Source organism: Suncus etruscus, chromosome 1 (assembly GCF_024139225.1).
Source record: "Suncus etruscus isolate mSunEtr1 chromosome 1, mSunEtr1.pri.cur, whole genome shotgun sequence".
Lineage (NCBI taxonomy): Eukaryota > Metazoa > Chordata > Mammalia > Eulipotyphla > Soricidae > Suncus > Suncus etruscus.
Genome location: NC_064848.1, coordinates 13,563,648 through 13,591,448, shown reverse-complemented (window position 1 = coordinate 13,591,448; position 27,801 = coordinate 13,563,648). Strand labels below are relative to the sequence as shown.

Genomic DNA, 27,801 nt, shown 5'->3' with positions numbered 1-27,801 from the left:
TGGCTGTGACAGCCCGCGTGCGGCCCAGGAGGCGTGGCTAGTCTCTATGTCGTCGTGACCACGCCCCTTTGTGGGCGGGCCCGCGTCCGCGCCTGCGCTGTAACGACCGCTTCGCTCCCGGAAGTGGCGGCTCCGGCAGGCGAGCACGGCTGGCTGGGTCTGAGCGGCCGGAGGAGACGCAAGCCCTCGCGGATCTCGCCCATCGCCGCCGTTCGCCATGTCCTCCTTCGACACCAACCCCTTCGCGGACCCCGTGGACGTGAACCCCTTCCAGGTACAGCCCCCCCAAACTCTTTAACTGAGCCTTCCCGGGTGCCCCGAGCCGCCGCCCGGGCCTCTGGCCCCGGAGCCCCGAGACGTGGCGTAGTTGCCTGTCCAATGGGCGAGCGGGGCCTGGAGCAGGTGGAACCGCCGGGGGCGGGGTTCGGTGGCCTAACTTCCCTGGGACCCCCCCCATTCTTCGGGTGGGACTTGGCTGTAATAGGAAGCTCCTGGAATCCATCCACCCTATCAGGGTCCCAGCATTTGCAGGAGGAGCACACACACACACACACACACACACACACACACACACACACACACACACACACATCATGGGGGGTATGGGGGAGAGTCAGGAAAGTGTGGGTGCCCCGCAGTCTTGGGGAGACCAAAAGTGCCCGAGTTCCCTCCCCTCCTCCTTAGGAGGTAGTGAAGCAACATCTGGAGGAAGTGGAAGCAAGATGGAGAAATGTAGGGGAAATCTCTACCCCCCCCCCCTTCACTCCCAAACAGCCAGATTCGCCTGCAAAAAAAGTTTATGGAGAATTTCAGAGTTTTTTTGGGGGGGGTAGGAAAGGGGGTGAAGGAAAATTGCTGAGGGAATCTGAACTGAAAGGTGACCTTGATTAGAAGTGTGCATGTCCTCCCCCCACCCCGGGGGTCTTGCAGGGTGTTGTGTTGTGTTGGCCTTGGTTGGTGTAGGATGGCAGGAGCTTGGAGAGATACTGCCGAGTTGGCCCGACCTTCTGAATCTAATTAGAGGGAGAACCCCAAAGCCAAACCTGTCTCCCTTTGCACCGAGAGCACATGATCAAGATGACACTTCCTCCTCCCTCCAAAGCTCTTGTTTTACTTTGGCTCAAAACCAGTTTGTAGGACGCCTGTTTGTGCCAACTAGTCGTTTATGGGCCTGAGGTTTCTACTCTATCAGAATGTTGCCAGTCATGTGAGTTCATCAGCTAGTGCTTGATTTAAGTTTTGCAGCCTTTCACTTTATTTATTTATTTATTTATTTATTTTTGGTTTTATTTTGGGTCACACCCATAGGCGCTCAGGGGTTACTTTTGGCTCTGCACTCAGAAATAACTCCTGGCAGGCTCAAGGGACTATGTCGGATGCTGGGATTCAAACCAGAGTCCATCCTGTGTTGACTACGTGCAAAGCAAACACCTTACCACTGTGCTAGTGCTCTGGCCCCTTGGTGGCTTTTTAAAAGTTTCCTTGAAGGAGTCCTTCTGGCTCCTCACAGCTTGAGTTTTTCCATCTCCAATCCTAGGTGAAATTTTGTTTACACACACACACACACACACACACACACACACCCCACACACACACACACCCCACACACACACACACACACACTACATCCTTAATGTTTCTTGACAGTCTTTGTAGGGATATTGTTTTATCTAATGCAATTATCTGTATTAGTTCATTAAATAAGAAATATTTGCTTTTCTATTATAATCTGGTAAACTTTTTTTAAACTTCTTTTGGAGGGGGCCACACCCAGTGGTGTTCAGGGGTTACTCCTGGCAGGCTCAGGAGACTATATGACAGGTGGCAAACAGAGGCTCTTTGCCTCTTATCATTATTTTGTATACTGTGGCTCTTTGTCAAGTTTGGATTTTGTTCTGCTGCTTCTGAGGAAGGACCTCTGAGGAGAGATCTCCGAGCGCATAGTCTGTCTCTCATCCCTTGGAAACAACTGCATGGACCAGCGAGTGGGGGGGGGATGGGGGACCCATGTATCACATGTTGTGTCACATCATTGTTAAAATTATATGCTTTTGTGTGAGTGTTTGTCTGTTTTGGCAGGTCACTGCATGGTGTGGCTCTCTGACTCTCACAGTTTAAAATCTTGGCTCTTTGTGTTGAACTTGTTCGCCATCCCTGCTATATGAGATGTCGGCAATCGAACCCAGCCAGGTTGGCTGCATGCAAGGCAAATGCCCTATACTATGCTATCGCTCTGGCCCCTCCTGGTAAAAGTTTTACCTGGCAAATTTCTTTTTTTGTTTGTTTGTTTTAGTTTTGGGGCCACACCCAGTGGTTCTCAGGAGTTACTCCTGGCACTGTGCTCAGAAATCTTCCCTGGCAGGCTTGGAGCACCATATGGGAAACCGGGAATTGAATCACCATCTCTTGGGTTGGCCACGTACAAGGCAAAAGCCCTGCTGCTGTGCTATCTCTGGCCCCTAACTACAAAATTTCTGTCTAACCCTGGAATTGGACTTGGACTGAGGATTGAATAGTCTTTTGGTGTGTGGGCTGTGTGATGATTGGCCTTTATTTTTTGAATGTTTTTTTTTTTCTCTGTCAATCAGAAATAAAATGTCTAGTGCTATCTAACAAGAGGCAGGGAGCTTTGCCATAGTGCTTGTAGCAGGCAAGAGAATTTGCCTGAGTTCTGCCTTAAATTGCTAGCAGCCTGAAAGTCATAAACCGCATCAGCAGCCCCAGAAATGATGGTACAAACTGGGGTGGAAGTCACTTCTGCATTCCAGCCAGATAGCATGTCCCTAGGGCAGCCTCTAGGATATGGGAGGACAGGAAGTAGTTGAAGTCCTGGAAAGAGATACATCTTGTGAAAGGTCCTACACAGGCCAGAAGGCTTACTGGACATAATTCAGGTTCTCCATATCCTGCGATTTTCTTCTTTGTACTTAGCTGTGGGGGAAAAATGTTCAGAGTTTGACTGTGAGACCTCCAAACTCTCCCACCTTGACAGTTGCCCTCCCTCTCCTGAGATGACAGTGTTTGTCTGATGCCTGCCTTGGTTGGCTTATTGGAAGTGGATACCCTTGGGATGACTGTCTGTGAGGGTAACTTCAAAGTCTGTTGCCAGCCTTCTGTGGGGTTATTTTCCATCACTCCAAGGTGGTGGCAAAACTAGACTGGATGCTCCAGGTCTGTGGTGAACAACAAGTAGGACACAGCCTAGAAATCTGAGGGGCCAGATCGATAGTACAGCAGGTAGGGTGATCGCCCTGCACATGGCTGGCCCTGTTTATTTGTTTGTTTGTTTTTCGGACACACCCAGCAATGCTCAGGGTTGCTCCTGACTACACTCAGAAATCGCTCCTGGCAGGCTCGAGAGACCTTATGGGATGCCAGGGATCAAACCCAGGTCTGCATGCAAGGCAAAGGCTCTACCACTGTGCTATAGCTCCAGCACATGACCCAGTTTAATCCTGTGCATCCCATATGATTACCAAGCACTTCCAAGAATTATTATTATTATTTTTTGTTTGTTTGTTTGTTTTGGGCCACACCCTGTGACGCTCAGGGGTTACTCCTGGCTATGCGCTCAGAAGTTGCTCCTGGCTTCTTGGGGGACCATATGGGACGCCGGGGGATCGAACCGCGGTCCGTCCTAGGCTAGCGCAGGCAAGGCAGGCACCTTACCTCCAGCGCCACCGCCCGGCCCCATATTTTTTTAAGAGTTATTCTTTTTTTTTTTTTTTTTTTTTTTTTTTGGTTTTTGGGTCACACCTGGCAGTGCTCAGGGGTTATTCCTGGCTCCAGGCTCAGAAATTGCTCCTGGCAGGCACAGGGGACCATATGGGGTGCCGGGATTCGAACCGATGACCTCCTGCATGAAAGGCAAACGCCTTACCTCCATGCTATCTCTCCGGCCCCAAGAGTTATTCTTTTTATTTGTTTTGTTTTTTGTTTTTGGGTAACATCCAGTGATGTTCAGGATTACTCCTCGCTGTGGTGTTCAGGTTACCATATGGGCAAGGCAAGTGCCCTACCCACCATTCTATGGTTCCAGCCCTCAAGAGTAATTCTTTTTTTTTTTTTTTTTGGCATTTTGGGCCACACCCTGTGATGCTCAGGGGTTACTCCTGGCTATGCACTCAGAAATCGCTCCTGACTTGGGGGACAATATGGGACATCGGAGTTCTAACCGCTGTCCGTCCTAGACTAGTGCATGCACGGCAGATGCCTTACCTCCTGTATCACCACTCCAGCCTCACAAGAATAATTCTTGAAAACAGAGCCATGAGTAACCCCTGAGTACCCACTGGGTATGTTTCAAAACAAATCAAAAACAGAAAAGGTGGGCCCGGAGAGATAGCACAGCGACGTTTGCCTTGCAAGCAGCTGATCCAGGACCAAAGGTGGTTGGTTCGAATCCCAGTGTCCCATATGGTTCCCCCCGTGCCTGCCAGGAGCTATTTCTGAGCAGACAGCCAGGAGTAACCCCTGAGCACAGCCGAGTGTGGCCCAAAAAAAAAAAACAAAAAAAAAACAACCCAGAAAAGGTCTGTTCTGACTCTTTACTATAAAGATGGAGAAATCGACACCTGAGGGAGGGTGGGTGGGACATGCTAGAGAAAGCAGCTGGGGCACAGCAGACAGGGCCCAGACCTGGCTCCATTCCCAGGACATGCTTCTTGGGAGATGTTGGAAATGCATATGTGTGTGTGTGTGTGTGTGTGTGTGTGTGTGTGTGTGTGTGTGTGTGTGTGTGTGGTCTTCCCTGCTAGGGTCATTTTAGGACAGCTAAGGAAAGCACCCCCACATTGAAGACATACTTTTCCTGGAGGGGGGATTTGGGACCATACCCAGGGTTCTCATTACAAGTGTTCTCTGTAGTGGTGGAAGTAATAAATTAGCATGATCCAGTGTACTTATTTTTCCCATGCAGAGATAAAATAATACAAATGATGTGCCTATATATATTTTTTTTTTTGGTCACACCCGGCAGCACTCGGGTTACTTCTGGTTCTATGCTCAGAAATCGTTCCTGGCTGGCTTGGGGGACCATATGGGATGCTGGGATTCAAACCACCGCTCTTCTGCATGCAAGGCAAATGCCCTGCCTCCATAATATCTCTCTGGCCCCTGATACTGTGCTTTTTAATTTTTGCTTTGCCAGAGTTGGACCCAGGCCCTTCACACTTATCACACACACACACACACACACACACACACTCTCTCTCTCTCTCTCTCTCTCTCTCTCTCTCTCTCTCTCTCTCTCTCTCTCACTCTCTCTCTCTCTCTATCACTGAGTCATCTCTGTATCTCTGGCATGTATTCTGCCTTTTTTGGGGTGGGGGTTGGTTTTGGGTCAACCTGGCAGCACTCAGGAGTTACTCCTGCCTCTATGCTCAGAAATCATTCCTGTCAGGTTTGGGGAACCATATGGGATGACAGGATTTGAACCACTGTCCTTCTGCATGCAAGGCAAACACCCTACCTCCACGCCATCTCTTCAGCCCCATGTATTCATTCTGCTTTTATTTATTTTGGTTTGGGGGGAATACTTGGTGATGCTCAGGAATTATTCTTGATAGTGCTCAGGGAACCATATGAGATACCAGAGATTGAACCAGGTGGAATGTATACAAGGCAAGTGCCCTACTTTCTATATTATTGCTCTGACCCCAGTAATATAATTTTATTTATTTGGGGAAGGTTTGGCCACACCCAGCAGTGTTCTAGGACTGTTCCTGGCTCTGTGCAGAGGTCACTGTTGGTGTGTTCAGGGCAACCATATGTGGGGCTGGTTTGGAACAGGAGTCAGCCACATGTAAGGCTTAACCCTGGTATTGTCTCCAACCCCTGTACTATCCATTTAAGATAAGACTTTTTTTTTTTTTTTTTTTTTTTGGTTTTTGGGTTACACCCAGCAGCGCTCAGGGGTTACTCCTGGCTCTATGCTCAGAAATTACTCCTGGCAGACTCAGGGGACCATATGGGATGCCAGTATTCGAACCACCAACCTTCTGCAAGCAATACAAATGCCTTACCTCCATGCTCTTTCTCTGGCCCCTAAGATAAGACTTTAAGTGTGCTTGAGTCATACCAGTTGTGAAAGGTGCTCAGCATTGTGGTCAAAGAAGGAAATAGGGGCCTGGTATGTGGTTCAAGGATAAAGCACATTCCTTGAATGCATAAGATCTGGGTTTGATCCCTGGGACCACCCAGAAAAAGGGTGGAATAAAGAAATTTTGTTTTGTTTTCCTTGGAGGTATATAAAACTTGTTAATCTGAGCCAGAACAATAACACAGCAGGTAGCATTTGCCTTGCTTACAGTTCCAATTCCTGGCATCCTGTATGGTCCCTGGAGCCTGCCAGGAGCTATTTCTGAGCACAGAGCCAGGAGTAACCTATGAGCACTACTGGATATGGCCCAAAAAAACAAGGAAAAATAAAACTTGTTAGTTCTAGTAGTCTTGAATTTTCTTACCTTGTCCCTGTTCTTTGCCATACCCCCCCCCCCACACTTGTTATTTCCAACCCACTCTGATGCCTTTTATGCCTCCTTCCTGTTTGGGTTTAACTTCATTGGGATCATTCAAAAACCTGCTGTAAGAGCTGAGGCTAGAAAGTGAACTCACCTAATGCAGCTAGGGTTTGGACAATTCTATGGAGGAAGCAGGAAACACCACATAGTGTGTTTCTTTACACAACCTCTGTTGGACTCTTGAACCCCAACTCTTGAATTGGGGTGTGTCTGCATTACACATTCTTTATATGTGGGTTCCTATTCTGGACTGATTTAGAAAGCTACTCCCAAAGATTCTCTGAAATGGGCCAGAGAGATAACACAGCGGTAGGGCGTTTGCCTTGCAAGCGGCTGACTCAGGACTGACGGTGGTTTGAATCCCGGCATCCCATATGGTCTCCCATGCCTGCCAGGAGCTATTTCTGAGCAGAGAGCCAGGAGTAACCTCTGAGCACTGCTGGTGTGACCCCCCCTCAAAAATACCAAAAACATAGATTCCCTGAAAGTCTTCTCCAAGAATGAGGATGTGGAGGACAATTTCCTCTTTTCTCTTTTCAGTGGTCTTCTACAAAACTGATGGGCCAGGCTAATGCCAGGACTGATTGGCCCCAGTGTCTGTTCCAAGATTCCTTAGGCAGGGGCGGGAGAGATAGCATGGCGTTTGCCTTGCATGCAGAAGGACAGTGGTTTGAATCCCGGCATCCCATATTGGTCCCCCCGAACCTGCCAGGAGCGATTTCTGAGCGTAGAGCCAGGAGAAACCCCTGAGCGCTGACAGGTGTGATCCAAAAACCAAAAAAAAAAAAAAAGATTTCCTAGGTAGACAGATGACCAGAGTCTGAAGGAAGTTTAGACTGGCTGCAAGGCATCTCTGTAGTTTTGAGCCACCCCACCACATATGATCACTTGCACATACTAACCCCTTTTAGCTAAAAGATAATCTCAATGGGGAGGCTCTGAAATATTGGGGATAGCCAAGATGTGTTCTGATTTCTAGCAGAACTACTTAAAGTCCCAGGGCTTTGTCATTTGCCAAAGAGGGTGACTCCAGCTTGACAAAAATGCTGAACATTCTTTTTTGTTTGTTCTGGCTTGGCTTTGGGATTGGCTTTGTCATTCCTGGCAGTCATTCTAGGACCAGATGCAGTGACAAGGAGAATTGGGGTCTGCCACAGATAATGCCTGCCCTTCATCACTGTACTATCACTGACACCCTAACTGAATTTTGACCCTACACTTCTGTTAAGTTCACTTGGGAGCTGAATGGTATAGGATCATCTGTTTTCAGAGAAAAGGAATTGTTTAACTCAGGGGTCTCAAACTCAATTTACCTGGGGCCGCAGGAGGCAAAGTCGGGGTGAGGCAGTGCCGCATAAGGGATTTCGCGTACCGAATATTCGCAATAAAAAATCGCATTAGTAAGAAAAAAAATCGCAAAAAATCACATTAAACATTTGCATACCCTGAGCAGTTCCATTCGGGGTATGCAAATGTTTATTGCGATTTTTTTCTTACTAACGAGATTTTTATTGCGATTATTCGATAAGCGAATAATCGCGAATACTGCGATATTTGAAGGCCGGCCTCGGGCCACAAAATGTTGTATGGAGGGTTGCAAGTTTGAGACCCCTGGTTTAACTGGAGTGAATGGGAGGTATTTGCAGTCTACTAAGATGATCTGCCCTGAGATAATAGAGGGTGACCAAGACAGCAGGCCGGTTTTGAGGTTTTGAATCCCGAGCCTCTTGCTGCTCTTCCACCTGGGCAGGTCCCTGGTTAATTGGACCTGTGGTTCACCCCAGTTTCTGAGGCCTGGGAGCACTGCTCCCCCCTCAGGATCAGCGGTTGCCTCTGTGGCACAGCAGAGCAGGTCCCATGTATGGTAGAGTGCTAAGGTAGAAAGGACAGGAGCCAGGCAGATGCGGGAAGAGTTTTAGGGAGAGTCCCACCATCACAGCAGAGACCTAGGGGTCTCTCAGGAGACCCTGGGTGTTGCATCTGCCTTTGTTGGGGTACTTGTTTGGTGAGTTTATCTGGGAACCTTTTTGGCTACTTTTTTTATTTATTTGCTTTGGGGTCGCACCTAGTTGCCTAGGTGTCACTCTTGTCTATGCTTGGAGGCTCAAGTGGTGCCTAGAACAGAACCAGGTGTGCAAGGCAAGACCAACTCTGGAGAAATCCCCAGTTCTGTTTCTCGGCTGCTTTGACTTTCTCTGCTTTCTGACTTGTGGGTTTCGGGATGTCCTAGAGTTTAGTTATTTTGTGTGTGTGTGTGTGTGTGTGTGTGTGTGTGTGTGTGTGTGTGTGTGTGTGTGTGTGTGTGTGTGTGTGTGTGTGTGTGCGCGTGCGTGCTTTTGGGTTTGGGTTTTTTTTTGGGGAGGGGCACACCAGGTGGTGTTCAGGGCTTACTCCTGACTGCACTCAGGGATCATTCCTGGCAGTGCTCAAGACTATATGTGGTACTTGGAAATCAAACTCAAGTTGGCCATGTTTTTGTGAGCCATACCCAGCAGTGCTCAAGGATCACGCCAGTGGAGCTCAAGGGACCATGCAAGGTATGGGGATTAAACCAAGTTAGCTACTTAGAGATCCCGAGCACTATACTGTCTCTTCAGCTTGAAGTTCGGTTCTTGATCTTTTTTTTTTTTTTTTTTTTTTTGGTTTTTGGGTCACACCCGGCACCGCTCAGGGGTTACTCCTGGCTCTACGCTCAGAAATCGCTCCTGGCAGGCTCGGGGGACCATATGGGACGCCGGGATTCGAACCGATGACTTTCTGCATGAAAGGCAAACTCCTTACCCTCCATGCTATCTCTCCGGCCCCTCGGTTCTTGATCTTAAGCTCACTTTAGTCACTATAGTGACTTCTTCCACTTCTGGTTCCAAAGCAGCACTCACATACCTCTAGCATCCATTCTATAGAGCTCTTCTCTCACCCTTTCTCTGTGCTGGCAGCCAGCACATTCGTTCCTGTCTCTCTAGTGTGACTCAATATCTTCTCAGATTCACACCGTTCCCGAAATACCTGTTTCCCTTCTGCCTTGTTCACTTACCTATAATTTTTTGACTGGTGCTAGGGATGGAACCCAGGGACAGATACTCTGCCACTGAGCCATATCCCCAGGCACTTGTGATTTCTTACCTTAATGGTCCATGTTGGCACTGATCATCCATCACCCATTCTTGGCATCCCCAGTCACTCATCCTTCCTTCCCTCTGTGCTTCCTCTTTGCCCTAAGAAGGAGCTCTGAATCCATCCCCTTCTTTGCCTCCAGCTGCCACCTGCAGATTCATCCTCCATTGGATTGTTAAATTTCAGCCAAACCAGTTTGCCTTCAACCTTCTCTACACCTTGTTGCCTTGCCTACCTGCTGGCAGAGATAGATGCCTCTGGCACTTCTCCCTTCCTAGATGTCCTCTGGCCCTACCTCCTCAGGCCAGTTCCCTGGAGCCCCACCTCTTTTAGCTCTACAAAGGCTTCTGGAACCTCCAACCATTCTCTTATCTCCAACCTGTGGTTTCTCCTTTCCATGCATATTTTTTTTTTTTGGGTCACACCCGGTAGCGCTCAGGGGCCTACTCCTGGCTCTGCGCTCAGAAATCACTCCTGGCAGGCTCCAGAGACCATATGGGATGCCGGGATTCAAACCACCGCGTCCTTCTGTATGCGAGGCAAATGCCTTACCTCCATTCTATCTCTCCGGCCCTTCATGCATATATTTCGATGTATGTGCTCTAGCTCAAGAGCCCTGACCTACAACTTTATTTTTGTTGTTTTGGGGTTACATCCATTGGTGTTCACAGTTTTCTCCTATCTCTGCTTTCAGGGATCACTTCTGCTGGGAGTGACTGTAAATAGTGTAGGAAATCAAACCAAGGTCTATTTCATGCAAGGCAAGTGCCAAAATCCCAATACTATCTCTCTGGCCAAAAGAAGTCTGTTCTGGAGTATATGGAGTTAGGGAACAGTCAGAGAGATAGTACAGAGGTTAAGGTCCTTACCTTGTGCGTGACCTATCCCAATTCCATCCCTAACAGGCATGATGTATGATCCCCTGAACACCACCCAGAGTGATACCTGAGCATAGAGCCAAGAGTAAGCCTGAACATGGCCAGATATGACCCAAAACCCTCCTTCCCCAACCAAATATTTTTCCTTTCTTCCTCCCCCACAAAAAAGTAATTACTCCCAGCTCGGTGCTTAGTGAACTATGATATTGAGAATCAAAGCTGGACCTCTTTCATACTAAGCTTTCTACTCATACTAAACTTTCTACTCAGCTCTGGCCCAAGTATGTTGTTGGGTTTTTGTTTTTGTTTTTGTTTTTTTGGGCCACGCCCATTTGCTCAGGGGTTACTTCTGGTTAAGCGCTCAGAAATTGCCTATGGCTTGAGGGGACCATATGGTACTTCCTTGGCTAGCACTTGCAAGGCAGACACCTTACCTCTAGCGCCACCTCGCCAGCTCCTGTTTTTATTTATTTTTTAAAGCTCATTAAAATGATAAAGTTCAAAATCAGTTACCATTTTTTTTTCTTCCTGGTTTTTGGGCTACACCTGGAGGCACTCAGGGGTGGTTAATCCTGGCTCTGTGCTCAGAAATTACTCTTGGTGGGGCTGGAGAGATAGCATAGCAGTAGGGCGTTTGCCTTGCACAGCAGATTAGGATGGAGGATGATTTGAATCCCAGCATCCCATATGATCCCCCATGCTTGCCAGGAATAATTTCTGAGTGCAGAGCCAGGAGTAACCCCTGAAAGCTGCCGGGTGTGACCCCCCACCAAAAAAAAAAAAGAAATTAACTCTTGTCTGGGGATCTAACCTAACTGGATCTTCCGCTTGCCAGGCAAACACCTTCCCCGCTTGCTATCACTCCAGCCCAAGATCAATTACCTTTTATTCCCTGAAGACTCATTCTTTCAGAAGGTTCAGTAGCATGATTACTAATATGCCTTAGATATTTCTCCATAGTAAAGGAAAAGCTGTTTTTACTTAAAACTCCTTGTTCCTGGGGCCGGAGAGATAGCATGGAGGTAAAACATTTGCCTTTCATGTGGAAGAATTGTTCGAATCCCGGCATCCCATATGGTCCCCCGAACATGCCAGGGGCGATTTCTGAGCATAGAGCCAGGAGTAACCCCTGAGCACTGCCGGGTGTGACCCAAGAACCAAAAAAAACAAAAACAAAAACCTCGTTTTTTCATACCTTCTTAGTCTTATCACCACCAAAACTCCTTATAGCCGCCTTGCTTTTCATGAGGGTGTATTCTTCATGCTGTTCTTTCCCTCTCTCTTCAGTCCTTACTAAATTCCTTTCATTTCTCAAGCGGCAGCTCAGCTTCCACTTCAGCAGAGCCTGCCTCTGGCTACCTTGGGCATTTTGCCACCTGTTTTCTGGTCTCTGCTGCCTGGCCCTCCTCTAGCCCAGACTTCATCAAGAGCTGTCACTTCAGGGGCCGGGCGGTGGCGCTGGAGGTAAGGTGCCTGCGCTAGCCTAGGATGGACCACGGTTCGATCCCCCGGCATCCCATATGGTCCCCCAAGAAGCCAGGAGCAACTTCTGAGCGCATAGCCAGGAGTAACCCCTGAGCATCACAGGGTGTGGCCCAAAAACCAAAAAAAAAAAAAAAAAAAAAAAGAGCTGTCACTTCTTACCTTGGTTTCTGGGTCCACCCTCTGTGCTATTTCCTCTTTCAGGGCCAGGCCATGACTTTTTTCTCAGTGCCCTCCCCTGGGTGTGAATGGTTTGTAGAGAGTGTGAACAGATGAATGTGGAAGGAAATGGCAAGTGGCTGAGCCCGCCCAAGGACCAGAAGGAGTGTTGAAAGGAGTCTTGGCAGCCCTCAAATGCCAGGCCAGGTACTTTCAGAGCTGCTTTTCTAGAGAGTTCTGGACATGACTGCAGTAGTGGGGAGAGGCTTAGGTGTGCCACTTAATCATGTGGTGAGTTCTCAAGCTTTATTTTTGGTTTTGGGCCACACCCAGTAGTACTTAGGATTTATTCTTGACTGTGCTCAAGGATCATATGGAATCCTGGGGATTGATTTAGGGTTGACTGAAAGCAAGACAAGTTCCCTACTCACTGTGCTGTTGCTCTGGTCTTCCCTTTACACTTTTGTTTATTATTTTTTTGTTGGTTTGTTTTGGGGCCATAACCAGTAGTGCTCAGGGATTACTTCTGGATAAAGATTTAGAAATTACCCTGGCAGGCTTGGGGTATTATATGGGTTGCCTGGGATTGAACCCTGGTGGGCCACATGCAAGGCAAATGCCCTATCTGTTGTGCTATCATTCTGGCACCTTGACACTTATTTTTGAAGAGAGCCTAAGGGCTGTAGCAATAGTACAGTGATAGGGGCCGGCGAGGTGGCGCTAGAGGTAAGGTGTCTGCCTTGCAAGCGCTAGCCAAGGATCAGGACCGCAGTTCGATCCCCCGGCGTCCCATATGGTCCCCCAAGCCAGGAGCGACTTCTGAGTGCATAGCCAGGAGTAACCCCTGAGCATCACCAGGTGTGGCCCAAAAACCAAAAAAAAAAAAAAAAAAAAAGTACAGTGATAGGGCACTTGCCTTACCCATGACTAACCCAGGTTAGATCCCTGGCATCTGATGTGGTTCCCTGAGTACTGCCAGGAACTTGAGCATTGCTGGATGGACTTCAAAAACAAAAATTAATGATAATAAAAATAAATGTCGAATGGACCAGAACTATAGTTAGCAGGCAGGGCATTTGCCTTTGCACAAAGCTGACCTAGGTTCGGTCCCCTAAGTATAGTCCCCTAAATTCCAGGTCTGATCCAAAATCAAAAAATAATTGTTGAGGGTTGGGGAGATGTTCCAAGTGGTAGAGCATGTACTGAGTTGGAGTTCAGCACATGCCAGCACAGAGAGGTGGCACCCTAGTGGTGCCTCTCCCACATGTGGACAGAAGCCTGAGCCTTGTTCTCTGAGCACTGCACCAGGAGTAGCCCTTTTCATTGCTGGGTATGGTCTCCAAACAAAAATTAAAGTTTTGGGGCCAGAGAGATAGCCTTGCATGTGGCCCACCCAGGACGGACCTGGGTTTGATTCCCGGCATCCCATATGGTTCCCAAGCCTGCCAGGAGTGATCTTTGAGTGTAGAGCCAAGAGTAACCTGAGTGCCACTGGGTATGGCCGCAAAACTAAAAAATAAAAGAATTGGGGGCCGTAGAGATAGCATGGAGGGTAAAGGCGTTTGCCTTTCTTGCAGAAGGTCATCTGTTCAAATCCCGGAGTCCCATATGGTCCCCGAGCCTGTCAGGAGCAATTTCTGAGCCTGGAGCCAGGAATAACCCCTGAGCACTGCCGGGTGTGACCCAAAACCACACACACACACACACACACACACACACACACACACACACACACAAACAAACAAACAAATAAATAAATAAATAAAAGAATTGAAAGTTCGTATATATTTGAGAGGGGGGAGAGGAAAGGGTTGTAGCAGAAGAAACTGTAGCAGCAGGACTGAAGACTACTAGTTTTGTGTTCTTGGTCCCTACTGGTAGACCTGGGCTGATGGAACGCCCATCACAGATGGAACCCAGGTTGAGGCATGACAGGTTGTCTGCTGGGGCAGTGGTCACACCCTGTTGTCTTAACGTGTCCCCACGCCAGGCGTGACTGTTTGCTGAATAACGAGAACTGAGCTGCGGCACTTTATCGGTAACAGAGTCGGCAAAGGGCCTGAGTCACTCAACAAAGGAGAGAGTTTTAGGTTTCTCCTTCAGGGTGAAACTGATCTCTTGCCTTTGAAACGCTTGTGTGGCCCACTTATGAGCCAGTCCATGCTCTGCGAATGGGAAGGCCGGCAGCTGCCCTTGATACCCTCCTGCAACTTGTAACTCCAGTTCTTTTCTGGCCTGCCATGTGGCTTTCGCAGTCTGCGTGTTGCCTGCCCTGGGGACTCTCCTCAGGAATCTACTCTACTGCAGAGGGACAGAGAAAGGCACAGAAGTAGCTGTCCTGATCACATGGCCCTAGTCAGTCAGCATAATTTACTCGGCCACACAGCAGTGATGACAGGTGCTGGGATGTGCTGCTGATGAAGCTGTCTGGATCTGGTCCTCCCTGTCTCCCACCAGCAAATCTGGAGACAGACTTCGATTCAGAATGGAACTCAACAACCCCTGTCCAGATGTTAAGCTACACAATTTGTTGCTTTGTCTATATGGTAGGAGTCCCCACATTGCTGCCTCCAGGCAAGGCAGGGAAGCCTGCAGAGGGATTGACCTGTGCAGAAGCAGGACTGAATTGGGGATTGGGTGCCCAGCCCAGAGCTTGTTCACCCCTCGGGTATGCATAAGAAGGACCTCTTTGAACACTAACTCCACACTCCCAATTGGCCTGGCACAGCATCTCTTACCTTTCCCCCTTAATGCAGTGGGTGAGTGTGGGAAGTAGTGCAAATAGTGAAATATGTAGGGGGCTCCCCAAAATCCATCCTCCACATAGCCTGGCTCCTGAGCATAGTTGGGTGTGGCCCTAGTGCACCCCACCTACACTCATAGACACCAGCACCAAGCCAGTAACCCCACATTGTGTGGCCGCACATCACCCAGAGTGGCCCCCAGGCCCCTGAGCTTCACGGATGTGGCCCCTTTAAAAACAAAGGAGACAGGGTGTTGGAGCATTATTACAGTAGTTAGGGCGCTTGCCTTGCATGCAACTGACCAGGGTTCAAACCTGGCTTCCTGTATGGTACCCCAAGCACAGCTAGGAGTAATTCCTGCATGCAGAGCTAGCAGTAAGCCCTGAGCACAGCTGGATGTGGCCAATAAATAAATAAATAAATAGATGCGGCAGACCAGGGCCAGAGTGATAGCGCAGTCAAAGGGCGTTTGTTTGCCTTGCGTGCAGCGAATCCAGGACGGAACTCCTGGTTCCCCAAGCCAGGAGTGATTTCTGAGTGCATAGCCAGGAGTAACCCCTGAGCATCACTAGGTGTGGCCCCAAAACAAACAAAAAGAGACAGGCCACAGAAAGTCTTCCTGGACGAAAATGGCAGGGCCTTGTCTTCCAAACGAGTTCAGATGGAAACTACTGGGTTCTGAATACATTGTATTTTTTTTGTTTGTTTTTTTGTTTTGTTTTTTGGTTTTTGGGCCACACCCTGCATTGCTCAGGGGTTATTTCTGGCTGTCTGCTCAGAAATAGCTCCTGGCAGGCACGGGGGACCATATGGGACACCGGGATTTGAACCAACCACCTTAGGTCCTGGATGGGCTGCTTGCAAGGCAAACACCGCTGTGCTATCTCTCCAGGCCCTGAATACATTGTTGTATTTATTTGAAAAGGATCAAAAAAGGAAGGAAGGGAGGGAGGGAGGGAGGGAAGAGGAAAAGGGAGGGAAAAGAAAAAGGAAAGGGAAGGGAAGGGAAGGAAAAAGGGAAGGGGAAAGGAAAGGGAAGAGGAAAGGGAAGGAAAGAAGAAAGGAAAGGAAAGGAAAAGGAAAGGAAAAGAAAAGAAAGACAAAAAGCACAGGGGATGGGACCAGAGAGATGGAATGGAGGTAGGGTGTTTGCTCTGATGCAGAAGGATGGTGGTTCGAATCCCGGCATCCTATATGGTCCCCCGAGCCTGCCAAGAGCAATTTCTGAACGTAGAGCCAGAAGTAATGCCTGAGCGCTGCCGAGTGTGACCCCAAACCAACCAAACAAGCAAAATACCAGGGGAGCTAAAGCTGGTAGGGTACTTGCCTTGCATGTAGTTGGTCTGGGTTTGATCCCCACCATCCTATATAGTCCCCCAGCCTGCCAGAAGTGATCCCTGAATACAGTGTCAGCCCAGAACACCATTAGATGTGGCCCAAAATACAAAATTAAAAACAAAACAAAACAGAAGAATAGATGCTGTCTGTAAAATTGTTTAAAAAAAAAAAGTGGCTCAGAAAGTTTATCAAGCCTTCACTTATAACCTCTCTCCCTCCTTTGAAGATGAGAGCCTGCTTCCTAGAGCTGAAAGTCTGGGCGCCTTTGAATTCATAAGGTCTTTTCACAGGCCCTGGGGTGGAGCTTGCACAGTCTCATTTGGGATTCCTCTTCCTTTCCAGAAAGAGGAACCAGAGAGCAATTGGCTGTGGCCTGGTTGGGTGCAGGATCTTCCACGGAGGCTCTTCAGAGCTTGGTGGAGCTGCCGTGGCTGCCTGTGTTACCTATGTCCCTGGTATCACTGCTAGACTTGGGACAGCTGGGTGTCGAGGGTGCGCACACTCACTGAAGTTGTCTCCTTCCTAGGACCCATCTGTGACCCAGCTGACCAGCGCCTCACAGGGTGGCCTCTCTGAATTCAACCCTTTTTCTGAGGTGGGTAAACATGTTCTCCTCCTGGGTCCCCTGCTCTATAGGCTAGACTAAAGTCTCAGAGGCATGGAACCTTGATGGAGATAGCCCTGAGACTGTTGTCCTCTTAGGGACGGTTCTGTTGTGAATTTAGGGAAGAACAGGAAGTCACTGATTCCCTAGGCCCTCCCTGAAAAGAGCAGTTGATGTCCATGAGTTCTGGGTTTAGCAAGGCCAGGGATGCTGGCAAGGGTGTCACATGACACTGGCTGTCCTGGAGTTGCACAGGAGCCCAGAAGGTAGTCCCCCACCAAATGGGCTATGTTCACCTGTCCCCACGTGGCCGACAAGGGGTGCCACTCACTTCCCTTCTTTGGTCCATCCCTTACAGACAAATGCAGCAACAACGGTTCCTGTCACCCAGCTTCCTGGTCCCTCACAACCTGCTGTCCTCCAGCCCTCTGTGGAACCAACTCAGCCAAGCCCCCAGGTACCGGTTGCAAATAGTCTTTGGTCGTCTCCTTTCCAGAACTCGCTACATACTAGTAGTGTTACGATCTGAGTTGACACCCATGTTGGCGCTGAAATTCAAGGACCACCTTTGATAATACAAGATGCAAAAGAGAGTTTATTCGGCTAGCCGGGGTCCAAGTGTCATCCAACTTAGGGAGTCTTGACAAGGGCCCTGTCAAATCTTCAAGCGGTTTATATAGAAATCTCAAGCATTAACAGAACAGTTATTTCATTGTATAAATGTCTTAATTCATCACTGACTTTTCTGGCTCAATTTAGTTGTCTAGGGATACTCTGATTCAAACTTTGGTTATTGAGCCTTATCAGATAGAACATTCCAAGTTCACTCAACCTCTAGTTCCTCGTTCCTGGAGGGAACCAACTTTGGCCCCCTGGGTTCAGTAGTTGAACCAAGTAGAGGGAAGGTGGCAGGACACAGGGCTTTAACCCTTGACACTCCTTCAGGGGTCCCCTTGCTCGTCTTTTTGAAGCTGAGATGAATCTTGCAGAGTATAAGTAAAGTCTCAGCCTCCTGGCCATTATCACACCACAAGCTGGGCCTTTGCTTTTTAGACAGCATTTGCCTTTGATGTGCCAATCAAGGTTTACTTGGTTTACTCTCTCGTGCTCCTCAATCTACCCACCTGTCTACGTTCCTACCCACTCTTCCACTCACCACCCATTTTCCCATTCATTCACCCATCTATTTACCTATCCACCCTTACTTATCCATTCCTCCATCCTTCTGTTCATCTGTCTTTCCATGCAACTCCAGGCAGGCTCAGGAGACCATATGGGATGCTGGGGGTTGAGTCCAGGTTGGCCGCATGCAAGGCAAACATCCAACCCTGTACCATCTCTCTAGCCCCTTCACCCAACAAGTCTAGTACTCATCCCTCTACTCTTCTGTCAATCCACTTATCAGCCACCCACCTATCTGTCTATATCTTCTCTCTTTCTCTGCCTACCCCTTCGCCCAACACTAGGGATTTTGTCTGCTCTTCATACCATTACCTTATTGCCTTACACTTGTTCCTTGCTGGCCTGGAGGCACATGACCACAGTGAAGTTGTAGATTGCAACTTCCTGGACAGGCCAACGAGTTCTTGCCTATCTGATTCCTGGCAATGAGCAAACGAGTGCTCAGAGAGGCAGAGGCTACTAGAAGGAGATAGTATTCTCAGAGACAGCTACATGCAGAAACTTTCGATGGTAGGCAAAAGTGAAGCAGTAAGAACCAGCGCCTAGAACCTTTGAAAACAAGAGAAGGGTGCTGGAGCATTATTACAACAGTTAGGGTGTCTGCCTTGTATAGTCTGACCACAGTTCAAGCCCAGCTTCCTGTATAGTCCCCCAAGCACTGTTATGAGTAATTCCTGAGTGCAGACCTAGGAGTAAACCCTGAGCACAGCTGGGTGTGGCCCAAAAGACAAATAAAAGAGACAGATCACTCAGTTGGGGCTAGCTATATTCAGCTGACCTCATAGATTCAGGCAGTTCAGGCTGAGCCTGCACTTTTGTAGCGTAGTCAGTGCTGGGGCCACTTCTGCCCCACTGCTTTGCCTTCCTTCTGTAGTTTTCTTTGCTCTTTGGAGAAGTTGATCTGCAGATGTTCACATCGGCCTGGCCCTTTTCCAGGCCCAGACATCTATCTATAGCCTGTTGGGAGCAAGGCTGGAAGGCCAACCCAGACCAAGCTCCACCCAGCCTCACCAGAATTCCTGGTTGCCCATTCCATGCCCTGCTCTGCTCTGCCTGGGGAAGCTTGGGTTCTGTGAACCGTGAATACCAGGCAGAGCTGGCCAAATCTGAGGGGAAGTCCTGATGCTTCCACCACAGGTCAGGTGGGTCCCACACCCCTGAGCTACACGTCCGCCCAGTGTGCACTCCCCATCTGTCCTAACAAGTGTTTACTGTGTTTCCTTCTCATGTGCAATTACCAGGCTCTTCTTTGAGCCTCAAGGCTTCTGTCTATGTCCAGTTCTCTTATAAGATCTTCCTTTGGGGCCAGAAAGATAGCATGGAGGTAAGGCGTTTGCCTTCCATGCAGAATGTCAGTGGTTCAAATCTCAGCATCCCATATGGTCCCCTGAGCCTGCCAAGGGCGATTTCTGAGCATAGAGCCAGAAGTAATCCCTGAGCACTGCTGGGTGAGACCCAAAAACCAAATAAAATAAAATAAAATAAAAAGATCTTCCTTTGCCCTTAGCCTTGAGTCCCTACCACTGATCTCAGCCTAGTCTCTGGCTCTCCGATTGCAGGCACAGGTTTGACAGTGGAAACAGGACCCTTGTGTAGCAGAGATGGTCAGTCATCTGAGTACTCAGATCTCCCTGGTCTCTATGTGGTGATCTCTTAAAACCCCCCCACAGTTGTCTGGATTCCCCACAGAGGTAGTACCCCTGTGATTTCCCTCTGGTCTTACATCTTGTTGCTCCCTTCAGGCTGTGGCCTCTGCGGCCCAGGCCAGCCTACTACGGCAGCAGGAAGAGCTGGACAGGAAGGCAGCTGAGCTGGAACGAAAAGAGAGGGAGCTACAGAACACAGTGGCCAACCTGCATGGTGAGGGGCAGATTTGGGGCTCAGCAGAATTGGGGATTTGTCCTGAGGGTGAGCAGGAAGGAAGTACAAGAGACTGGCAGCACACTCCTTATGGATTCTTCAAGGGTCCCAGATAGGGTGGGGTTTCCAGATCCATGATTCCTGGCTCATAAGAATGATCCCTTGCGCCACAGAATCACTTAGGACCCCTGGAAAAAAGATGATTGCCAAGAGCTGGAGCACACGATCTGCATGTGGAGAGCCCAGAATCTATCTCCAGTACTGTATTGGTCTCCCCAAAACAAGGCAAAAAGTTTCATCATGCAGTAGCCTCGGGATATAGTTCAATGATTGAGTGCAGGCCATGTGTGTGAGGGTCTGGGTTCGATCCATGGTATTGCCTCACATCACTGAATACCATCCTTAGCACAGAGCTGCAGAATGCGAGATCCCTACCCCAACTACACACTACAGCAGTCACTTAGGTAGGCTGCCTCACTCTTTCCCAGAATATTTGGGATCTATTATCTTAGAGTGATCTTATGGTGGTGTCTCTGGCCCATCATCCTTGCCTTCCCCAATGTACCAAGACCTTGAGTTCCCTGAGCGTACCCCTGGGTGCCCTGGTGAGGCCCATAACCTGGCCCAATGTGCCCATGGCCACATGATAACCTAGGTTGTACTCACATGCTTCCTCTTCCCATTCAGTAAAGGAGAACAACTGGCCGCCCCTGCCTTCCTGGTGCCCGGTCAAACCCTGCTTCTACCAGGACTTCTCCGCGGAGATTCCTGCTGACTACCAGCGCATCTGCAAGATGCTTTACTATCTCTGGATGCGTGAGTTCTGCAGCTGCTTTGGGGGAGGGAACAAGCAGGAGTGAGTGCTTCTGAGCTAGGCTGGGGATCTATCAGTGCACCCACCCAAAGGGCAGGTCAGACCCCAGGTCAGGTGAGGGGGAGGTGTTTCTTTGCCACTAAACGGCCCTCCTACAGTGAGGTTCCAACAGGGTGAAAGACTCAGGGCTGGGCTTAGTACGTGGGACAGCCAGTGAGGTATCTGCTCTGTGTGTGGCTGCAGTGGCTGTGACTCTGCAGGTTCAAATCCTTGCACCAAGAATAGTGACAGCCAGGGCCACTCCTGAGCACAGAGCCATAAATAATCCCTGAGTACTGCCAGGTGTGTCTCCAAACTTCCACCAACCAAAAGGCTCTGCAGTTCTACTGTGGTCCCTCCAGGGCCAGGAAAGAGTTGTATAGGGCAAGAACACATTTCCAAGTATCTGCCCTTGCATGTGTATCATCACCTCTAGGAACTAAGGTTGGGCACTGGGTTTGAGATCCACCCTCAAGGCCATGATTTGGGAGCTGCTTTTGTCTAGGTACAGAGCAAGCAAGTTCCCCTTCTGGGTGAGCTGTGCATTTCTTCTTCAGGGGGCTTGACGAGGAGGGGCACCTTTGGCCACTGCACGAGCCCAGCCCTCTCTCTCTCTCCATCCCCAGTGCATTCCGTGACTCTGTTTCTGAACCTGCTTGCTTGCCTTGCGTGGTTCTTAGCGGACACCAGCAAGGGAGTAGACTTCGGCCTGTCAATTCTGTGGCTGCTTATCTTCACCCCCTGTGCCTTCTTGTGTTGGTACCGACCCATCTACAAGGCCTTCAGGTGAGCAGGGCTGGGATTAGGTGAGTGGATGGCTGGCATTCCTAGCAGCAGGCCAAGGTCCAGACAATCTGGGGCCCCATCCCAAAACAGAATGATGGGGGTATACTCTCACCCATTCATCCCAGTGATAGACAAGCAGCCTTTTCCCCCAACTATTGGGCTTGGAATCTGCTTTAATATTGGGCACAGATAATCACTGTGCCCCCTCGTCATTGCAGGGCCATGTCCATCCTGGGCATGAACAGGAGACTCCTCACCCCCTTTCTCTGGATGTGCCCCTGGAAGCAGGGGACACAGGTCCCAGTGACTTTTCTATCCTTGTCCCTCTCCCAGGACCTCTCAAGCTGTCCCTGAGTGTCAGTATCTGACCAGTTGACCTAGACTAGAAACTGAAGTGTTCTTGTTTTCTGGTGATGCTGGGGATTGAGTTTGAATCTAAGTTTGCAGCATGCCTGGCATAAACCTTACTCTTTTTTTTGGTTTTTGGGTCACACCCGGCATTGCTCAGGGGTTACTCCTGGCTGTCTGCTCAGAAATAGCTCCTGGCAGGCACGGGGGACCATATGGGACACCGGGATTCGAACCAACCACCTTTGGTCCTGGATCATCGGTTTGCAAGGCAAATGCCACTGTGCTATCTCTCCGGGCCCGAACCTTACTCTTCAACCATATCTTTGACTCCTGGTTTTTGTTTTCCCTACATTTGTTCTGTCTGGGTGATCCTGTGGTGTCAAGATGGAACCTGGGGATTTCCCAAGCATATTCTCAGTTCTTTGAATCATCTTCCCCATTTGATTTTGTGAATGTCAGTGGGACTGTCTTCCAGACCCCTGGAGCTTTGGGAATTGTGTCACCAATGCTCCCAGGAAGAGGGGCTGGGGCTGCAGCCAGACCCTGTGAACCACATTTAGGGCAGGCATGAACCCTGAGTAGTCTAACTCTCAAGGACACAGAGATGGAGGTGCTCACCGCTCTAGTTTTTTCCTGTGTTCCTTTCACTTTTTTTTCTCACCCAGGCCTGTGGTCCTATTATTAGATTTAAGGGGTTTTGGCTGAGGTTTTCTTACCTGTTATGAATGTAAGTAAGATTCTAGGTGAAGGCTGTTTATAACAACTTTAAAGCAGTTTAAGGACAGGCTCAGACATTGGCCCCAGGCTGGGGAATGTGACTCAAGGACAATACTTAGTACCTCATGGCTCTTCCTACCCCCAGTACCACCAGGTTTCCCCTTTCTTGGTGACCCCAGTATTACCAAGTGACTCCCCTCCCAAACTGAAACATTGGTCCTTCCATTGGAAGGCTGAACAAGGGAAGCCCCTATTGCTGAGGGTGTCTGACTGTGTTAGACTGGGTATCTGATCTGTGTCTGTAGGGATCATGTGACTTTTCCCAGGAGCCATCTGCTCATCAGTCATAGCTCTTGAGAAGGGACTTCCTTGTGAGGACAGCTGAGGGGGTCCCCAAGCCCTCTCATCATTTCCTGTTTCCTCTCTCCACAGGTCTGACAACTCCTTCAGCTTCTTTGTGTTCTTCTTCATATTTTTTTGTCAAATAGGGATATACATCATCCAGTTGGTCGGTATCCCTGGCCTGGGGGACAGGTGAGGCCAATACCATGTTGAGGGGATATAGCTTTGGGGGTATGGTGGGTATGTGGGGCTACAGAAATACCATCCTGGGCCTGGCTTCTACAAAGGCAGAGAGGCAGGGGGCAGTGGTTGGTGCCATTCAGCCTTTGCTCCAGGTTGTCAGCTGGAGCCACTTACTGTCTTCCCTTATTCATCCCTTTCTGGGGGTCATGGGTGAATGTTCTTGGCCCTCAGCTATTCTGCACTGGACTATACCTCTCTTGTTCCTCCCACCCTTCTACTTGCTCAGACCCCAGACAGGCCCTGGGGACTGCCACTGCTGGTAGCTGCCTTTGCAGACTCTCCTGAACTGTGGCTTTTTCTGAAGCACTGGCATTTCAGCAGCTACTCCTGGACTGCATTGAGCATGTTTTCTGACTTTGGACTTGCATTTTCTTGGTGGGTGCTATAGTCCTCACATCACCTTCTCTCTCCCAAAGAGATGTTGATGTTTCTTTTTTGCCCCTATGCCCAGTGTTTCAGAAAGATGAGGCCGCTGTTCGATTTCTGTCCTGCATGCACTAAGCCAGCAGGTTCAGAGCAATGGGGAGGGTCAGCTCCCTCATACCTGAGACAGTACACACTAACCTCCCTCTGGCTCTTTCTAATCTGTTTTTTTTTTTTTTTTCCTCTTTGACTGATGGTCCTATTTCATTTCCTTTTTTTTTTTTTTTTTTTTTTTGGTTTTTGGGCCACACCCGGCATTGCTCAGGGGTTACTCCTGGCTGTCTGCTCAGAAACAGCTCCTGGCAGGCACGGGGGACCATATGGGACACCGGGATTTGAACCAACCACCTTTGGTCCTGGATCGGCTGCTTGCAAGGCAAACGTCGCTGTGCTATCTCTCCGGGCCCTTCTTTCATTTCTTTGTTTTTTTGGTTTTTTTTTTTTTTGTTGTTTTTTTTTGTTTTTTTTTTTTTTTTGGTTTTTGGGCCACATCCGGCAGTGCTCAGGCATTACTCCTAGCTGTCTGCTCAGAAATAGCTCCTGGCAGGCACGGGGGACCATATGGGACACCAGGATTCGAACCAACCACCTTTGGTCCTGGATCGGCTGTTTGCAAGGCAAACGCCGCTGTGCTATCTCTCCGGGCCCACCCTCTTTCATTTCTTAAGTGAGGTCTCAAGAAAAAGTTTGTGGGGCCGGAGAGATAGCATGGAGGTAAGGCGTTTGCCTTTCATGCAGGAGGTCATCGGTTCGAATCCCGGCGTCCCATATGGTCCCCCGTGCCTGCCAGGAACAATTTCTGAGCCTGGAGCCAGGAATAATCTCTGAGCACTGCCGGGTGTAACCCAAAAACCACAAAAAAAAAAAAAAAAAAAAAAAGTTTGTGATGATCAACTACTGTTTGGACCCTGCACTGGCAGTACTAAGATTTCCATTCTGTTATATTGGTTTTTTGTTTTGTTTTTGCCACATTAGCCCTGTTTGTGGACTTTTCCTGGCTCTGCTTTTAGGGATCACTCCTACAGGGGATCCTATGGGGCACTGAGGATCTAACCGAGGTTAACTACATGTAAGATGTCTTATCCCTATGCTATCTCTCTAGCCCCACGCTTCAGTTATGGTCCTAGCTTTGCCCCTCTTGGCCCTGCAGTTCACCTGGAGGAACTCTGCAGCTTCATAACACCAAGTGGCAGAGAATATAGGATCTCTTTTCTTTTTGTTATTTATGAAATACACATAGCATAAAGATAACCAGTTCATTTACCATTCAACTCTTTTACCAGTCACATAATTCAGTTCAGCACATTCATAGGAGTCTGCATTTGTCATCTTCACCAGAACAGCTTGGATTTATTTATGGATTGGGGGCCACACTAGATGGCATTCAGGACCTAGGATCACTCTTGATGGTGGAGGGTAGAGTGCCAATATGAATATCCTGCACACTAGTCCTTTGAGCTGTTCTGTTACTGCAAAGGGAAAGCCTGAACCATTCAGCAGTCTCTCCCTGCAGCCATCAGTTCTCTGTGTCTGACTTACTATTCTGGATGTTCCCTATAAGTGGAATCAGTTCAACATCTATCTTTTGTGTGCCTAGCTTCTTTCAATTTGCCTACCTTTTCATGGTTCATCTGCATTGTAGCTTATCTCATTCCTCTTCTTTTTTCGCCACATCTGGCTGTACTCAGGGCTTATCCTAATTCTTCTTTCAGGGGATCATTCCTGATGGTACTTGGGGGGGGGGGCATATCAGCTGCAGGAAATCAAACTCAGATTTGCTGCCTGTAAGACAAGCACCCTTCCTTTGTGTTACCTTTCTGACCCCTAACTTGGGTTTTCTTTTGGGGGAGGGTTTTGGGACACATCAGGTAATTCTCAAGGGGTCAAAATAGGGTTTCCTACATGCAATGCAAAACCCTTACTCCAATACTACTTTCTTTTTTGTTTTTATTTATTTATTTTTGGTTTTTGGGTCACACCCAGCAGCACTCAGGGTTACCCCTGGCTCTACGCTCAGAAATTGTTCCTGGCAGGCTCGAGGGACATATGGGATGCCAGGATTCGAACCAATGTCTTCCTGCATGCAAGGCAAATGCCCTAACTCCATGCTATCTCTCTGGCCTCCCAATACTATCTTTCAGACCCCAGTTCATTTTGTTTTATTTTGTTTTGCACCACCCATGGTGGTGCTCAAGTCTTACTTCTTATGCTATTCTTAGGTGTAAAATAAAAATAAAAATTCACGAGTTGGGTGAGACTGCCTCAGGCACTGTGTTTCTAACCCCTTAGGCGGATGGGTCTGATGAAGCAGGGTAGCAGCAGAGAAATGATACCAATCCAGTCAGCACAAGATTTATTGGAGTTAATCTGCTTTATTCTCCATGGCCTCTCACTGCCATAAGCCTCCTCTTTCTGCCCCTGCTGCCTAAACCAACCAAGCTTCTGAGATCAAAGTCACAGCTTCTTAATTCAAATCAGTCCCCAAACCCCAGAGGGGGAAGGTCTAGTAATCAGTTGGGAAGAGGTTAGGGAAAAAGGAAGTCAGGGAAACACTTTTGTTTAGACTTTCACCTAGATTCACCTACACTCAGGGATCACTCCTAGGAGGCCCAGGACTAGGGATATGGTACCAGGTATTGCACCAAGTTGCCTACATACAGGCCAAGCGCCTTAACAGCTCTTTGATCTCTTTGACCTCCATTTATTTTTTAAGTTAAATACAAGAGAGAGCCCCATGAAGGAATAGAAATAACACCCTGGGGCCAGAGAGATAGCATAGCAGTGTTTGCCTTGCAAGCAGCCGATCCAGGACCTAAAGTGGTTGGTTCGAATCCCAAGTCCCCTATGGTCCCTGGTACCTGCCAGAAGCTATTTCTGAGCAGATAGCCAGGAGTAACCCCTGAGCACCACCGGGTATGGCCCAACCCCCCCTCCAATTTAAAAAAGAAAAGAAATAACACCCCAAACTGTGTGACTTCAGAATGGCCCCTGGTGTTATGAAACAGGGTGGTGACATGGCTGACTGGAGGCCGAGAGGCCTCTGGGCCCAGAAAAAGGAGCTGAGGCCTCCAGGAAGGATGTAATGGGGTTAGCTGGTATACCTCCTCTCTAAGCTGGCTGATTTCTATGTGCCAAACCCTGGAATGAGCACCTTAGGATATCCTCAGGTGAAGCAGGGTGCTCACAGTGCCTGAAGATTGGGGAGAAGGTAGGTAGGTAGGGTTAGAAGAAGGCTTCTCCTGGGGCCTGTGCCTACTCTGTCCTCTTTGCCTGTTCCTACAGTGGTTGGATCGCAGCCCTGTCCGTCATGCATCAAAACCTGGCTGTGTCCATCATCATGATGGTGGTGGCCGGCTTCTTCACCCTTTGCGCTGTGCTCTCGCTCTTCCTCCTGAAGCGGGTGAGTCGTGGGTGTGGCCACACACACTTCTGCTGGGCTCCCATGTGTCTCACTGGTCATGCTGCCTGGGTCCCCAGAGTTCAGTGGCTTTCCCCAAGGCAGGCGGGGGGGGGGGGGGGTTCCTGGCTGATCTTTGAGGGCCAGAGTTGGGGTTAGGTTGCCATAAACTCACTTCTGCTTTACCCTCCCAGGTGCACTCATTGTACCGACGCACCGGAGCCAGCTTCCAGCAAGCCCAAGAAGAATTTTCCCACGGCATCTTCAGCAGCCGGACCTTCCGCAGCGCCGCTACATCAGCTGCCCAAGGCACCTTCCAGGGGAATTAGGCTTCCATTGGTGCCACCTTCTGCCCAGATCCTCTCTTAACCTGCCTTTTGAGCTGTACTTTGAGTGGGTGCCTTAACCAAGGGCTCAGCCCTGCACAGACCCCAGGTGGATCTCGCTGTGACCCTTGCCCCCCATCCTCTGCAGCCACCTCTCCCTTCTACCCAAGGAAAAGGGAGGGAGACCAGGGACTTATTTTGTACAAGAGAAAAGAAAAAAAACAACTATCTTTCCTTCTCTGGTGGTAGTTTGGCAGGGTAGGGTCTTTTCATCTTTGTGGAAACAGGAGGCTAAGATCTTCTTCCCCCTCATGACCCGTTCATTCACACACTTCCTCATCTACACACTTGGGATCCCTGGGTGACCGGGGCCCACTCATCTGGTATATTTTTTTTTGTTGATTTGGAGAAATAACACCTTGGCAGTGGTGCTCAGGGCTCCTCCCGGTGGTGCTTGGAGGACTCTGCAGTGCTGGGGATC

General features: G+C 49.0%; 1 protein-coding gene across 2 annotated transcripts; it reads left to right on the top strand.

The window, feature by feature from the left end:
- The first annotated feature begins 123 nt into the window (after positions 1-123).
- On the top strand, positions 124-27,646 carry SCAMP2 (secretory carrier membrane protein 2). 2 transcript variants are annotated; one of them, XM_049778258.1, is made up of 10 exons: positions 124-274; positions 16,763-16,831; positions 17,199-17,355; positions 18,453-18,532; positions 19,765-19,882; positions 20,570-20,698; positions 21,362-21,521; positions 23,022-23,123; positions 26,880-26,997; positions 27,189-27,646. In XM_049778258.1, the coding sequence occupies exons 1-10, from the start codon at positions 218-220 to the stop codon at positions 27,321-27,323; spliced, it is 1,125 nt and encodes a 374-aa protein (XP_049634215.1). In that variant the 5' UTR covers positions 124-217; the 3' UTR covers positions 27,324-27,646. The 2 variants fall into 2 exon arrangements, with proteins under 2 accessions (XP_049634215.1, XP_049634208.1); XM_049778251.1 differs by lacking the exon at positions 18,453-18,532 and having other exon boundaries at positions 17,199-17,297.
- The last annotated feature ends 155 nt before the right edge of the window (positions 27,647-27,801 follow it).